The sequence below is a fragment of the Oncorhynchus mykiss genome, chromosome 22 (genome assembly GCF_057628025.1).
Source record: "Oncorhynchus mykiss isolate SJ-2025 chromosome 22, ASM5762802v1, whole genome shotgun sequence".
In the NCBI taxonomy this organism is placed as follows: domain Eukaryota; kingdom Metazoa; phylum Chordata; class Actinopteri; order Salmoniformes; family Salmonidae; genus Oncorhynchus; species Oncorhynchus mykiss.
The window spans coordinates 10,154,703-10,170,236 of record NC_143043.1 but is presented as its reverse complement, the minus strand read 5'-3'; the positions used below and the strand labels follow the sequence as shown (position 1 = coordinate 10,170,236).

The window sequence follows — 15,534 nt, the reverse complement described above, 5'->3', positions numbered from 1 at the left end:
CCCGTCTAAAAGCATCAGTCAAGTTGCAGGCGACATACATTGTAAACTATCGACTTTGCTTTCTCCTTCCCTCTCCAAAACACATATACAGTGTGATAAAGGGATTATGCTGCTGCTATGCAAAGCCATGCCGAGCTATTCAGACAAAAATGTCCCCGCCAACAACTGGTTGGACTAGCTTCTGTCCTTGTTGCTGTGATGTCATCTGCTGTTGGATGAGTGGCTGGGCTGGCGGCAGCGATGCGCATATGCAGTCTGCTGCTCGAGCGCATCACAGTGAACTGCATCTGACAGCTTGCCAGGTTGGAGCAGGAGAAAAAACACCACACACAAGAGAGTAAACGACCGGTGGAACAGACCCGCTGTAATTTTCACAAACCGAGCATCATCCAAATCCACCCGGTAGAGACAATAAAGAAAAGAAAGGAGGGATATTTCGCGGTTACAGTCCTCCCACAAAGCTCGCATGTATGGAATGATAATGTTTTTGTTTTAACGCCCCAGATGATTGCGTACCAGGGGTAGCTATTGAAATACGCAAAAACCTGCCGCTTCGTTGGATTTTCCTCCGAGACTGAGGCCATGAATTCCGCGGAGCAGACGGTCACTTGGCTGATCACACTCGGGGTGCTGGAGTCTCCGAAAAAGACTATATCGGATCCAGAGGCATTTTTACAGACCTCCCTCAAAGATGGGGTGGTCTTGTGCAGACTGCTGGAGCGGCTGAGCCCGGGCTCCATGGACAAAGTAAGGACAGAACTGCCGCTTGTCTTCCCCTCTTGCCGCCAGCTTCATCGGCCCGTCTATGCGGCAAGAACCGTGACATAACGTGGTTTATCTCGCTTCTCGTGGCTCGCTGGCCCATTAAGATATTCAATTGTAGGTCGCGAGAGCGTAGGTTATTGTTCCTAAAAACAGCTACAAATGGTTGCACATATGTCAGTAGGCCTACACTCAAGCGTGTGATAGGTTTAAACAGACAGACAGACCAGACCGTTCGCTGTGGCAGATGCGAGTCACGACGATCTATTCTGTGCGCAATTATTAGCAGCCTTTGTATATTCTTAAACCAAGACAAACGACGAGACGCATTTTGTGTTGTTGTCAAACAAACTCTTAAATGTATGAGCTCTATGGTTTGGGAATTGTGTAGCCGATGGATGTTCGTTTTTTTCTGGAGACAGGCAACAGAAAAGGCCACATATAGCAGATGCAGATGCGTTGTGAGATTGGAATCCAAAGCGCATTACGCGGTAGTACGTGAATGCACAGGATCTATAGACCTATAGCCTATGGTTTATATGTAGCCTATGTTTGACACATAATCCGGATCACCAGCTAGTGGGGATGTATGAGGGTACACCACAAGAGTGGGCCGCCATTGACCGCAAAAGCTCACAGATAAGAGAGAGAGAGAGAGAAAGAGAGACCCTCTCCACATTTAAAGCAACAGTGCGGTATTTGTAATGTATGTCTGTCAACACCAAAATCCCCAGTCAGTTTAACATTGTTATATATTGGGTACCCCAAATCCTGTGTGGTTTCAGACAGCTTGGGCGTTCCCTGGTGTTCTTAATCTTAAATGCCTCTCTGACAACAAACTGGCCTAGTGCTGGAAGAGAGATACACTTCCATCACCTTACAGGAGAACATCACCTATAGCCTAATCTAACCAGGGTTCTGACCAACCGTTGATTCTGTTCTTATGGTCTGATAGAGTAGGCTATTGAAATCTGCCCATGGTGACCACCTGTTGATGGCCACAAGTAGATATCTCAGTGTTCTGTAGTCTAAGAAAAAAACAGTAGCACGTCTTCCCTCTAGGAAAAATGAAGTTAGTATTTTATTATGTTCTATAACCTATTATATTCTAACTGCATGGGCTAGACTGATAGGCTACAGGTCATTTAACTGGTAATTACTCTGGTATAGTATCTATATGTCCAGCCTCACCCAGCGTCCAATGTGTATCTATTGTTGTATATCTCACGGGCAGTTCATGTAGCCTATGGTTATAGACTGGTAATAAAAGGATGTGTCGTCAGATCTCTCCTTCTAGATTCAGAGGCCGTGTTACACCCATTCACATTGGCATTGTACTTAGTGTCACTTATTTATTTATTTATTTCCCACCCGTTCTTTGATATTGTTTCTGTTTTGATCAATTTTATCCATCCCGCCTCTCTGTTCAGAGGAGTTGCTAGCGTCCTCCCCTCAATGCTGCTGTGTTGTTTCTCACAGCTCCCATTCGCCAACGTCATTTCCCTCAATCCAATGCCTACTTCCCTGCTAGAGAGTCTGTGGCTGTATTGTAGAAGCAAGCCAAGGAGAGGGAATGCTGGCTTCTACTCTGAATCAAAACGCGCATAATACTTGAGACTGCTTCCAAGTAGCTAGGCTATGGGGGAAAAAATCATTTTGATCGAAATTCGTGTTTCTCATAGGCATTTTTGTTATCCCAGATCTACCAAGAACCGAAGAACGACGGCGAGTGCTTGAGCAACATAAAGGAGTTTCTCAAAGGCTGCACTTCGTTTCGCGTAGAGGTAAGTTCTCCATAAAATAACCCCACAAACAAACACTCCAAACATGCATCCAACATTTAATAAGAAAGATAAAGAAACTACGTAAAATCTTACACATTTCCAATGTGACACAATAAACAATGGGGCCACGAAGTGGACGGAGGGATAGGCCTACTGGCAGTGGGAGGAGGCTGGACTCCGAGCCGAGAACAATCACCCATCGCCGGGTGTGAGGCTGCCTTGTTTGTCGCCTGCACTGAAAATGGCACATCCACAATCGCAACATTGTAACAGTCACGCTGCAATTATTTGGTGCAGTCGTTTAAAACTGTAACAATGTAACATTATCTTGTAGGCTCCAAGTGCAGATAGCTAGTTAATGTATACACTTTGTTAAACGGCCTGGCCCAGGTTATCAGACGGATGCTTTTCCATTATGTAAGTCGTCGTCTTTCTTCGCTAGCCTACGTGCATGACGTTGCGCTTGTGTCCCCCATTCCAGATTTGGAAACACCAGCTAGTTATCCAGATACCCGCAAGCGAGAATTAGGCTACACTTGGTCAATGAATCCACCCAGAGTTGTCAGAAGGTGTAGTCTTCTTTTTATTGGGATGTTTTGGTATTTTCTCATACAGCAGCAGCCAATGCTGTTTGTGTCAACTGTTATATCAAAGACTTTGACAATAATTAAAAATATCTATATATATATTTCACCTTTATTTAACCAGGTAGGCTAGTTGAGAACATGTTCTCATTTGCAACTGCGACCTCGCCAAGATAAAGCGTAGCAATTCGACACATACAACAACACAGAGTTACACAGGGAATAAACCAAACATACAGTCAATAATACAGTAGAACAAAAGAAAACAACAAGTCTATATACAGTGAGTGCAAATGAGGCAAGGAAATAAATAGGCCATGGTGGCGAAGTAATTACAATATAGCAATTAAACACTGGAATGGTAGATCAGCAGAAGCTGGATGTGCAAGTAGAGATACTGGGGTGCAAAGGAGCAAAATAAATAAATAAATACAGTATGGGGATGAGGTAGGTAGATAGATGGGCTGTTTACATATGGGCTATGTACAGGTGCAGTGATCTGTAAACTGCTCTGACAGCTGGTGCTTAAAGCTAGTGAGGGAGATGTGAGTCTCCAGCTTCAGAGATTTTTGCAATTCGTTCCAGTCATGGGCAGCAGAGAACTGGAAGGAAAGACGACCAAAGGAGGAATTGGCTTTGGGGGTGACCAGTGAGATATACCTGCTGGAGCGCGTGCTACGAATAATAATAATAATAATGAATACGAATAATGATTAGGGTGAACAGTCAGATTCTAGATCTGTGGTTAGAGGGCAATGGCTATCACACACAGACACACAGAGCGAGAGAGAGAGAGAGAGAGTTTGGTACTGTGTCAGTGCATAGAGGAGTCATTGAACCCACCCAGTCTGGACAATACAGCTCACTGTTCGATCTTCACTATTGACTTTCCTCACAGAGTCTGCAGGAGAGAAGGAGATGGCAGAGAAATAGAGAGAGAGAGAGAGAGAGAGAGAGGGAGGGCACTGTAGAATAAAGGGGTCTGAATATGATTTTGTTAATGGCTCACTTGTGCTTGGTGTTGAATGTCAACACACAGCCTTCTCTTCTTGGATAAGAATTTCATAAATCAAATCAAATGTTGTTTGTCACATGCTTAGTAATCAACAAGTGTAGACTAAAAGTAAAATTCTTTATTTTTGGCCCTTCCCAACAATGCAGAGAGAAAAAAATAGAAAACGAATAACACAAGGAATAAATACACAATGATTAACCATCACTTGGCTATATAGACAGGGTACCAGTACCTACTAGTGCTGAGTAGGTATTATTGATTTGAAAAAGCCTTTCTTTGAATAGGCATATCACCGACGCATTATGACAACACTTATGTTGAGACAGAATAACATTGTAATAGAGATGCTAAACATCTCGACCAGCCTGGTCCGGGGGACCCAAAGTGGTGCACAGTTTTGTTTTTGCCCTAGCACCATGACGCTATTCATCAAAGGCTTGATGAGTTGGGGCGGCAGGGTAGCCTAGTGGTTAGAGCGTTGGTCTAGTAACCGCAAGTTCAAATCCCCGAGCTGGCAAGGTACAAATCTGTCGTTCTGCCCCCTGAACAAGGCAGTTAACCCGCTGTTCCTAGGCCGTCATTGAAAATAAGAATTTGTTCTTAACTGACTTGCCTAGTTAAATAAAGGTAAAATACATTTTTAAAAAAGTTGCTTAGTTGAATCAGGTGTCTGAGAGCTGGAGCAAAAACTCTGTGTACCCGTTTGGATCCCCAGGACCAGGCTTGGAAAACACTGGTGTAGTAAATTAATGTTTGACTGATTCCAATCTCTGCGAAGTGGACTGCTCGTCTCCCTCTCTCCGAGTCATGGGGTGTTTTTGGGATAACTAAGCTTCCCAGGTGTGCAGATAGACAGACCTTGAAATCCTCACAGCAGCCCTCCATGCCCCTCATACCGTAAACCTGTTTCCCTATAAGCTGCTTTAGGGAGGACAGGACAGGAGAGGAGAGCCGTGTGTTTGTGTAACATACAGGGAGCTGGATTATAACAGTGTAGGACATGGCCAGACATCATAGACCCTCTCCAGACCCCAAATTACTGCTGGCTCACAGAACAGCTAGCTGCATTGGGCAGGAGATTAGGGGTGTGTGTGTGTGCGTGTGTACGTACCCACACGTTGGTCTGCCAGCACTTTTTAAGCCCCGACCTGCTTCTGATGGGTGTGTGTTTGGCAGATGATTGTATACTGTTTGGTATGTGTGCGTGTTTATGTTGTTTTCTTGGGATTATTCTATGGGCAATTCCACAGTAACAGTGATGCTGAGACTCAGATTTGTCACTTTAGAATGTATGCCAAACAAACACTGATTGCTAAACAAACCACACAACTATGCACAATGACTACCTTTCAAAAACACATTTACATGACGAACAGTGCTGAGGCAATATCTGTTAACAGAATGACCAGCAGCACAAACTGTCATTCTGTTACCAAACTTTGCATCTTCACTCTTCTTCAAGTAAATGTGTTTTTTGTTGTTGTCTTCAGACTGTTTGGAGCCATGTCACACACTCTGTGCAGCAGTTAGCTGACCCTTCACCCCTGACCTGTTGACAACAGGAAGTGACCCTAAGAGTTTCCACACTCCTTGTAGCCATCGATCCAGTTTAGATTACTTTTGAAATGCACCCTTCCTCCCTCCATTGGAGTGGCCACTGATCTGATATTCTGGATAAGATAAAGCCATATAGAGGCACTCCTGATTTCACCTACCGCATCTATCATGTCACGGCTGGGGTGGAAGGGCCACAGTGAAACCAGTCCTTGTACGCTCAGCTCTGGTTAAGCCTTAATGATTGAAACATTGTGTCAATAAACTACATTGGAGCAAATTGTGAGGTGTGTCACTTTCACGTTTTTCTGCACATATTATTTGACATCCAAAACCTTCACACAATCATATGTAATATGTACCTCTATGAGACTGGAACTCTGGAAATAGCACAGTGCACGCCATGCACGCACGCACACACGCACACACACGCACACACGCACACACACACACACACACACACACACACACACACACACACACACATTCTCTCAGGGCATAGACTGTCTGGAATCAGAGCGGAAGATAAAAGGGAGCCACATCTCAGTCACTCCCCCTCAGTGGTCCGACAATAACCACTGCACAGAGAGGGAGAGATGGATGGGGGGGAGGGAGAGATGGAGGGAGGGGGAGATGGATGGGGAGGGAGGGAGAGATGGAGATTGAGAGATGGAGGAGGAGGAAGGGAGAAATAGAATGGGAGGGAGAGATGGAGGGAGAGATGGAGGGGGAGGAAGGGAGAGATAGAATGGGAGGGAGAGATGGAGGGGGAGGGAGAGAGGGAGGGGGAGGGAGAGATGGAGGAGGAGGAGGGAGGGAGAGGGGGAGGGAGGGGGAGGGAGAGATAGAAGGGGAGGGAGAGATGGAGAGAGTGACGTACATTAACAGACATTTTACAGGGAGAGAATGAAACTACATTAATTCACCCCACAAGCACATTAACTCCAAACTATCTACTCTACTCCAGTCAACTACCTCTTCTTGTGCTGCACAGGACATTTTTGCTCATCTGATGTTTTCCACAACCCACTTGGTTTACAGTAGTTTGTGAAGCTGTCTGTATGCTACTGTGCTAGTGAAAATGAGTTGTATTGATTGGCAGTGGCTGGCATTGTGATGACCCAGCTCCAGCTGTCCAATTGACTAGTGATTTTTTTCCCCCCATGACTTTTTGGCATGTCTCCACGTATTCTAGTTTTGGCACTAACACAGTGTCACACACAGGAATGATGTGCATACATGCAAGCACACACACTTGCACACAAACACACACCAGTGGCGGCTGGTGGGAGGAGCTATAGGAGGACAGGCTCAATGTAATGGCTGGAATGGAATAAATGGAACGGTATCAAACACATGCTAACCACATATTTGACTCCGTTCCATGAATTCCATTCCAGCATTATAATGAGCCCATCCTCCTACAGATCCTCTCACCAGCCTCCACTGATACACACACACACTGACCCGTCTTTTTCTCGTCTCCCACAGCTGTTTGAGCCCAGTGATCTGCTCCTAGGACTGAACTTCTCCAAGATACTCAGCAGTCTGGTGGCTCTCAACAAAGTGACTGCAGGTTAGTAGAAAGTGTGTGTTTGTGTGCATGTGCGCAGCCCATGTGAGTATGTGTGTTCAGTATAACTATTATTTTGTGTGTATAAATACAGTGTATTGTGTGTGTGTGTATATACAGTATATTGTGTGTGTATAAATACAGTGTATTGTGTGTGTGTGTATATACAGTGTATTGTGTGTGTGTGTATATACAGTGCTTTCAGAAAGTATTCAGACCCCTTGACTTTTCCACATTTTGTTACATTACAGCCTTATTCTAAAATGGATTACATTATCCCCCCCCCATCAATCTACACACAGTACCCCATAATGACAAAGCAAAAACAGTTTTTTTGATTTTTTTGCAAATTAAAAATAATAATAATAATGAAATCGTATTTACATAAGTATTCAGACCCTTTACTCAGTACTTTGTTGAAGCACCTTTGGCAGCGATTACATCCTCAAGTCTTCTTGGGTATGACGCTACAAGCTTGGCACACCTGTATTTGGGGTGTTTCTCCCATTCTTCTCTGCAGATCCTCTCAAGCTCTGTCAGGTTGGATGGGGAGCGTAGCTGCACAGCTATTTTTAGGTCTCTCCAGAGATGTTCGATCGGGTTCAAGTCCGGGCTCTGGCTGGGCCGCTCAAGGACATTCAGAGACTTGTCTCGAAGCCACTCTTGGTTGTGTGCTCAGGGTCGTTGTCCTGTTGGAAGGTAAAGCCTCACCCAAGTCGGAGGTCCGCAGTGCTCTGGAGCAGGTTTTCATCAAGTATCTCTCTGTACTTTGCTTCCGTTCATCTTTCCCTCGATCCGGACTAGTCTCCCAAGTTCCTGCCACTGAAAAACATCCCCACAGCATGATGCTGCCAACACCATGCTTCACCGTAGTGATGGTGCCAGGTTTCCTCCAGAAATGATGCTTGGCATTCAGGCCATTCTTGGTTTCATCAGACCAGAAAATCTTGTTTCTCATTGTCTTAGTCCTTTAGGTGCCTTTTGGCAAACTCAAAGCAGGCTGTTATTCGCCTTTTACTGAGGAGGTGTTTCCGTCTGGCCACTCTACCATAAAGGCTTGATTGGTGGAGTGCTGCAGAGATGGTTGTCCTTCTGGAAGGTTCTCCCATCTCCACAGAGGAACTCTGGAGTTCTGTCAGAGTGATCATCGGATTCTTGGTCACCTCCCTGACCAAGGCCATTCTTCCCCGATTGCTCAGTTTGGCCGGGCGGCCAGCTCTAAGAAGAGTCTTGGTGGTTCCAAATTTCTTCCAATTAAGAATGATGGAGGCCAGTGTGTTCTTGGTGACCGTCAATGCTGCATATTTTTTTCTGTGCCTTGACACAATCCTGTCTCTGAGCTCTATGAACAATTCCTTCGACCGTATGACTTGGTTTTTGCTCTGACATGCACTGTCAATTGTGGGACCTCATATAGACAGTGTGTGTGCCTTTCCAAATCATGTCCAGTCAATTTTAGAATAAGGCTAGAACATAACAACATTTTGGAAAAAGTCAAAGGGTCTGAATACTTTCCGAATGCTATGTAACTGCTCTATTCTTTATCTGTAGATATTGGAGTGGGCAGTGACAGTGTCTGTGCCCGTCACTCGTCAGCCTATCGGATCAAGTCGTTTGAGTCTCTGGCCTCCCAGTCATCACTGGGTCGATCCTCCAAGCTGCTTCAGAACCAGTTCCGCAGCCTGGTGAGAAACACGTAGATACACACAAAGCAGCCTCAGTGCTGAAGCGCAACTTCTGAAATGTCTGTATCTCCAAGTGCATCTATGTCTACCCCCCCCTCTACCCCCCTTCTCTACCCCCCCCCCCTCTACCCCCCTTCTCTACCCCCCCCCCCCTCTACCCCCCTTCTCTACCCCCCCCCCCTCTACCCCCCTTCTCTACCCCCCTTCTCTACCCCCCCCCTCTACCCCCCCTCTCTCTACCCCCCCTCTCTACCTCCCCCTCTACCCCCCTTCTCTCTACCCCCCTCTCTCTACCCCCCTTCTCTACCCCCCCCCCCTCTACCCCCCCTCTCTCTACCCCCCCTCTCTACCCCCCCAACCCCCTCTCTCTACCCCCCCTCTCTACCCTCCTTCTCTCTCTCTCTACCCCCCCCCCCCTCTACCCCCCCCCTCTACCCCCCCTCTCTACCTCCCCCTCTCTACCCTCCCTCTCTCTACCCCCCTCTCTACCCTCCCTCTCTTCCCCCCCTCTCTACCCCCCCTCTCTACCTCCCCCTCTCTACCCCCATCTCTACCCCCCCTCTCTACCCTACCCCTCTCCACCCTCCCTCTCTTCCTCCCCCTCTCTACTCCCCCTCTCTACCCCCCTCTCTACCCCCCCTCTCTACCTCCCCTCTCTACCCTCCCTCTCTTCCTCCCCCTCTCTACCTCCCCCTCTCTTCCTCCCCCTCTCTACCTCCCCCTCTCTTCCTCCCCCTCTCTACCTCCCCCTCTCTACCCCCCCACCTACCTCACCCTCTCTACCTCTCTACCTCCCCTCTCTACCCCCCTACCTACCTTCCCCTCTCTACCTCCCCCTCTCTACCTCTCTACCTCCCCTTCTCTACCTCCCTACCTCCCCTTCTCTACCTCCTCTTCTCTACCTCCCCCTCTCTATCTCCCTTCTTCCCCCTCATCTCCCTACCTACCTACCTCCCCCCTCTCTACCTCCCTACCTCCCCTTCTCTACCTCTCTACCTCCCTACCTCCCATTCTCTACCTCTCTACCTCCCTACCTCCCCTTCTCTACCTCTCTACCTCCTCTTCTCTACCTCCCCCTCTCTATCTCCCTACTTCCCCCTCATCTCCCTACCTACCTACCTCCCCCCTCTCTACCTCTCTACCTCCCTACCTCCCCTTCTCTACCTCTCTAACCTCCCCCCTCTCTACACACAACACCGCCCTCCTCACCTCTCTACCTCCCTACCTCCCCTTCTCTACCTACCTACCTACCTACCTACCTACCTACCTACCTACCTACCTACCTACCTACCTACCTACCTACCTACCCTCCCCCTCTCTACCTCCCCTCTCTACCTCCCTCTCTACCTCCCTACCTCCCCTTCTCCACCTACCTACCTCCCTACCTCCCCCTCTCTACCTCCCTACCTCCCCCTTCTCTACCTACCTACCTCCTCCCCCTCTCTACCTCCCTACCTCCCCCTCTCTACCTCTCTACCTCCCCCTCTCTACCTCCCTACCTCCCCTTCTCTACCGTTCTCCTCACCTCCCTACCTCCCCTTCTCTACCTCCCTTCCTCCCATTCTCTACCTCCCCTTCTCTACCTACCTCCCCCTCTCTACCTCTCTACCTCCCCTTCTCTACCTACCTACCTCCTCCCCCCTCTACCTCCCTACCTCCCCCTCTCTACCTCTCTACCTCCCCCTCTCTACCTCCCTACCTCCCCTTCTCTACCGTTCTCCTCACCTCCCTACCTCCCCTTCTCTACCTCCCTTCCTCCCATTCTCTACCTCCCCTTCCCTACCTACCTACCTACCTCCCCCTCTCTACCTCCCCTTCTCTACCTACCTACCTCCTCCCCCTCTCTACCTCCCTACCTCCCCCTCTCTACCTCTCTACCTCCCCCTCTCTACCTCCCTACCTCCCCTTCTCTACCGTTCTCCTCACCTCCCTACCTCCCCTTCTCTACCGTTCTCCTCACCTCCCTACCTCCCCTTCTCTACCTCCCTTCCTCCCATTCTCTACCTCCCCTTCTCTACCTACCTACCTACCTCCCCCTCTCTACCTCTACCTCCCCTTCTCTACCTACCTACCCCCCTCCCCCCTCTCTACCGCCCTTCTCCCCCTTTTCTACCGCTCTCCTCACCTCTCTACCTCCCTTCCTCACATTCTCTACCTCCCCTTCTCTACCTACCTACCTACCTCCCCCTCTCTACCTCTCTATCTCCCCTTCTCTACCTCCCTTCCTCCCATTCTCTACCTCCCTCCTCCCCTTCTCTACCTCCCTACCTACCTCCCCCTCTCTACCTCCCTACCTCCGCTTCTCTACCTACCTACCTACCTACCAACTCCCCTTCTCTACCTACCTACCTCCCTCTCTACCTCCCCCTCTCTACCTCCCCCTCTCTACCTCTCTACCTCCCTCCCTCCCCTTCTCTACCTACCTACCTCCCTCTACCTCCCCCTCTCTACCTCCCCCTCCCCCCCTCCCCCTCTCTACCTCCCTTCCTCCCATTCTCTACCTCCCTACCTCCCCTTCTCTACCTACCTACCTACCTCCCCCTCTCTACCTCTCTACCTCCCTACCTCCACTTCTCTACCTACCTACCTACCTACCTACCTACCTACCTACCTACCTACCTACCTACCTACCTACCTACCTACCTACCTCCCCTTCTCTCCCTACCTACCTCCCCCCTCTCTACCTCCCTACCTCCCCTTCTCTACCTCTCTACCTCTCTACCTCTCTACCTCCCTACCTCCCCTTCTCTACCTACCTACCTACCTACCTACCTACCAACTCCCCTTCTCTACCTACCTACCTCCCTCTCTACCTCCCTACCTCCCCCTCTCTACCTCCCCCTCTCTACCTCCCCCTCTCTACCTCCCTACCTCCCCTTCTCTACCTACCTACCTCCCTACCCCCCCCTCTACCTCCCTACCTCCCCCTCTACCTCTCCCTCTCTACCTCCCTACATCCCCTTCTCTACCGCTCTCCTCACCTCCCTACCTCCCCTTCTCTACCGCTCTCCTCACCTCCCTACCTCTCTACCTACCTACCTTCCCCTCTCTACTACACTACCTCCCCTTCTACCTCACTCCTCACCTCTCTACCTCTCCTATAGGACATGTCTGAGGGCAGCGGGACGCAGCTATTGGTCAAGGCTCGCTTCAACTTTGAACAAACCAATGAGGACGAGCTGTCCTTCAACAAGGGGGATGTCATCAATGTGACACGCCAGGAGGAGGGCGGCTGGTGGGAGGGGAACTTCAACGGCAAGACCGGCTGGTTCCCTAGCAACTATGTCCGTGAGATCAAAGGCTGTGGTAGGTATCCCTTATTATTCTTGCTACTGGACATCTTATAACCCAGGAATATCAGATGGAGAGAAATAACTCATTTCTCCCTCTCCCTCTGAGACAAACAAGTGTCCCCCAAATCTGGGACCCTCAAGAGCCCCCCAAAAGGCGTTGACACTACGGCCATTAGCAAGACCTACTACAACCTGGTAAGACCTGGTTATCCAACTTACTTCTCTCACTGTCTGTCTCTCTCACTGTCTGTCTCTCTCACTGTCTGTCTCTTTCTCTGTCTGTCTCTGGCTGTCTCTTTCTCTGGCTGTCTCTTTCTCTGTCTGTCTCTTTCTCTGTCTGTCTCTGGCTGTCTCTTTCTCTGGCTGTCTCTTTCTCTCCCTTTCTCTGTCTGTCTCTCTCTCTCCCTTTCTCTGTCTGTCTCTCTCTCTCCCTTTCACTGTCTGGCTCTTTCTCTCCCTTTCTGTCTCTTTCTCTCCCTTTCTTTCTCTGGCTCTTTCTCTCCCTTTCTCTGGCTCTTTCTCTCTCTCCCTTTCTCTGTCTGTCTCTTTCTCTCCCTTTCTCTGGCTCTTTCTCTCTCTCCCTCTCACTGTCTGTCTCTTTCTCTCCCTTTCTCTGGCTCTTTCTCTCCCTCTCACTGTCTGTCTCTTTCTCTCCCTTTCTCTGGCTCTTTCTCTCCCTCTCACTGTCTGTCTCTTTCTCTCCCTTTCTCTGGCTCTTTCGCTCCCTCTCACTGTCTGTCTCTTTCTCTCCCTTTCTCTGGCTCTTTCTCTCCCTCTCACTGTCTGTCTCTTTATCTCCCTTTCTCTGGATCTTTCTCTCTCTCCCTTTCTCTGTCTGTCTATTTCTCTCCCTTTCTCTGTCTGTCTCTTTCTCTCCCTTTCTCTGGCTCTTTCTCTCTCTCCCTTTCTCTGTCTGTCTCTTTCTCTCCCTTTCTCTGGCTCTTTCTCTCTCTCTTTCACTGTCTGTCTCTTTCTCTCCCTTTCTCTGGCTCTTTCTCTCTCTCCCTTTCTCTGGCTCTTTCTCTCTCTCCCTTTCTCTGTCTGTCTCTTTCTCTCCCTTTCTCTGGCTCTTTCTCTCTCTCCCTTTCTCTGTCTGTCTCTTTCTCTCCCTTTCTCTGGCTCTTTCTCTCTCTCCCTTTCTCTGTCTGTCTCTTTCTCTCCCTTTCTCTGGCTCTTTCTCTCTCTCCCTTTCTCTGTCTGTCTCTTTCTCTCCCTTTCTCTGTCTGTCTCTTTCTCTCTCTCCCTTTCTCTGGCTCTTTCTCTCTCTCCCTTTCTCTGTCTGTCTCTTTCTCTCCCTTTCTCTGGCTCTTTCTCTCTCTCCCTTTCTCTGTCTGTCTCTTTCTCTCCCTTTCTCTGGCTCTTTCTCTCTCTCCCTTTCTCTGTCTGTCTCTTTCTCTCCCTTTCTCTGGCTCTTTCTCTCTCTCCCTTTCTCTGTCTGTCTCTTTCTCTCCCTTTCTCTGGCTCTTTCTCTCTCTCCCTTTCTCTGTCTGTCTCTTTCTCTCCCTTTCTCTGGCTCTTTCTCTCTCTCCCTTTCTCTGTCTGTCTCTTTCTCTCCCTTTCTCTGGCTCTTTCTCTCTCTCCCTTTCTCTGTCTGTCTCTTTCTCTCCCTTTCTCTGGCTCTTTCTCTCTCTCCCTTTCTCTGTCTGTCTCTTTCTCTCCCTTTCTCTGGCTCTTTCTCTCTCTCCCTTTCTCTGTCTGTCTCTTTCTCTCCCTTTCTCTGGCTCTTTCTCTCTCTCCCTTTCTCTGTCTGTCTCTTTCTCTCCCTTTCTCTGGCTCTTTCTCTCTCTCCCTTTCTCTGTCTGTCTCTTTCTCTCCCTTTCTCTGGCTCTTTCTCTCTCTCCCTTTCTCTGTCTGTCTCTTTCTCTCCCTTTCTCTGGCTCTTTCTCTCTCTCCCTTTCTCTGTCTGTCTCTTTCTCTCTCTCTCTCTCTTTCTGCGTGCGTCTCTCAATACTGCTGTAACTATCCTCAATAAAATAAAACTGGCTTTTTAAAGCTTGACATTACTCTTAACGCTGTAGGCCTGAGGTGCCCTGGCCACTCCAGATAGCTTGACCTAGTTCTGTGTGTGTGTTGTGTTCCTGACATTTGAATGTATCTCAGTGCTCTGGTTTACTGAGAAGAGAGAACAAGTAAATACGTGCTATACTAGAGGGAGAGAGAAAGAAAAAGACAGAGAGAGAGACACATTACCGGCTCAGACAGGGCCTCCTGGACCTCCCCAGGAATCTCTCAAGTAGCCTAAGAGATGTTAGTTGTGTTTGTTGTGCCAGGATCCGCAGGTCACACAGCCTTAGTAAACCCGCTGCCATCAGTCACTTCTGCAGGGAGGCTGATTGAACCGATCTCAAAAGGAGGGCTGGATTGTGGAAGATAGGCTTCTCCCACAGCCCAGGTTCCGCACCCCCTTCTTGTGTGGGCCTCAGCAGCTGCCAGGCATTCAGCAACGCAGAGTAAAAATCAGAGACCTGCTGTACTCAGCTCTCCTCAGCAGTGCGGGTGCTGGTTCTCTCCAGCCAGCATCAGTATGGTACAGCAGTCTCTGCACCGCCTTTAGTAGGAATGCAGCCACCCTGCTCTCCAGTTCCACCAGGTCCTGGCCTCCTTCGTGGACGGAAATGTACGTCATCTGAATTTTTTTCAACATGGCCGTCCTCAGCTAGTGATAGCCCTGTGAGAAAAAAATCCACCTTGCATTGCAAGTCTGCGACCAGACCGGCAGGGGGATTGAGGACAGACAGTTTATGCCACAGGGAGGATGCCGCCAGGTTGTTGATTATCAGCACCCTCCCTCTTTATGACACTTGGGACAGGAGCCACCTCCACCTGGCCAGTCTTGACACCACTGCCTGTAACAGTGCCTCCCAGTTCTTCCTGACCCACCTCTCCGAGCCCAGGTACACCCCCAAAATGTTAAGCCCTTCACAACCCCACTGCAAACCCCCTGGAAGCAGAGGGGGGGGGGGGCTATCCCTCCATGCCCCACATAAGAGCTTTGCTCTTGCCCCAGTTCACCTTAGCTGACGAAGCTCCCTTGTACACCTTCAGAAAGTCTCTAGTTCCTGCATATCCTGCCCATCCCTGATCATCACAGAAACGTAATCTGCATACGCCGACACTGCAATGCCTGTCACCACACCCATGCCTGTCCAGCACACTCCCTGCAGTCTCCTGCGTAGCAGGCCCCAAAAGTCTAAATGGCTAGTGTATATAACTGCCCCGATAGAGGGCATCCTTGTCTAATGCCCCGTCTCACCCAGACTGGCCTACTGAGCCCCCCTCCCACC

General features: G+C 49.2%; 1 protein-coding gene across 4 annotated transcripts in view; it reads left to right on the top strand.

The window, feature by feature from the left end:
* The first annotated feature begins 244 nt into the window (after window positions 1-244).
* LOC110501304 (Rho guanine nucleotide exchange factor 7a) overlaps window positions 245-15,534 on the top strand; it is a 67,400-nt gene continuing 52,110 nt past the window's right edge. For all 4 annotated transcript variants that reach the window (XM_090215353.1, XM_090215352.1, XM_090215355.1 and 1 more), the window contains exons 1-6: window positions 245-747; window positions 2,463-2,546; window positions 7,191-7,275; window positions 8,824-8,957; window positions 12,062-12,263; window positions 12,357-12,445. In XM_090215353.1, the coding sequence (XP_090071479.1) occupies window positions 583-747; window positions 2,463-2,546; window positions 7,191-7,275; window positions 8,824-8,957; window positions 12,062-12,263; window positions 12,357-12,445 (759 nt within the window). In that variant the 5' untranslated portion in view covers window positions 245-582. The remainder of the gene's footprint in view (window positions 748-2,462; window positions 2,547-7,190; window positions 7,276-8,823; window positions 8,958-12,061; window positions 12,264-12,356; window positions 12,446-15,534) is intronic.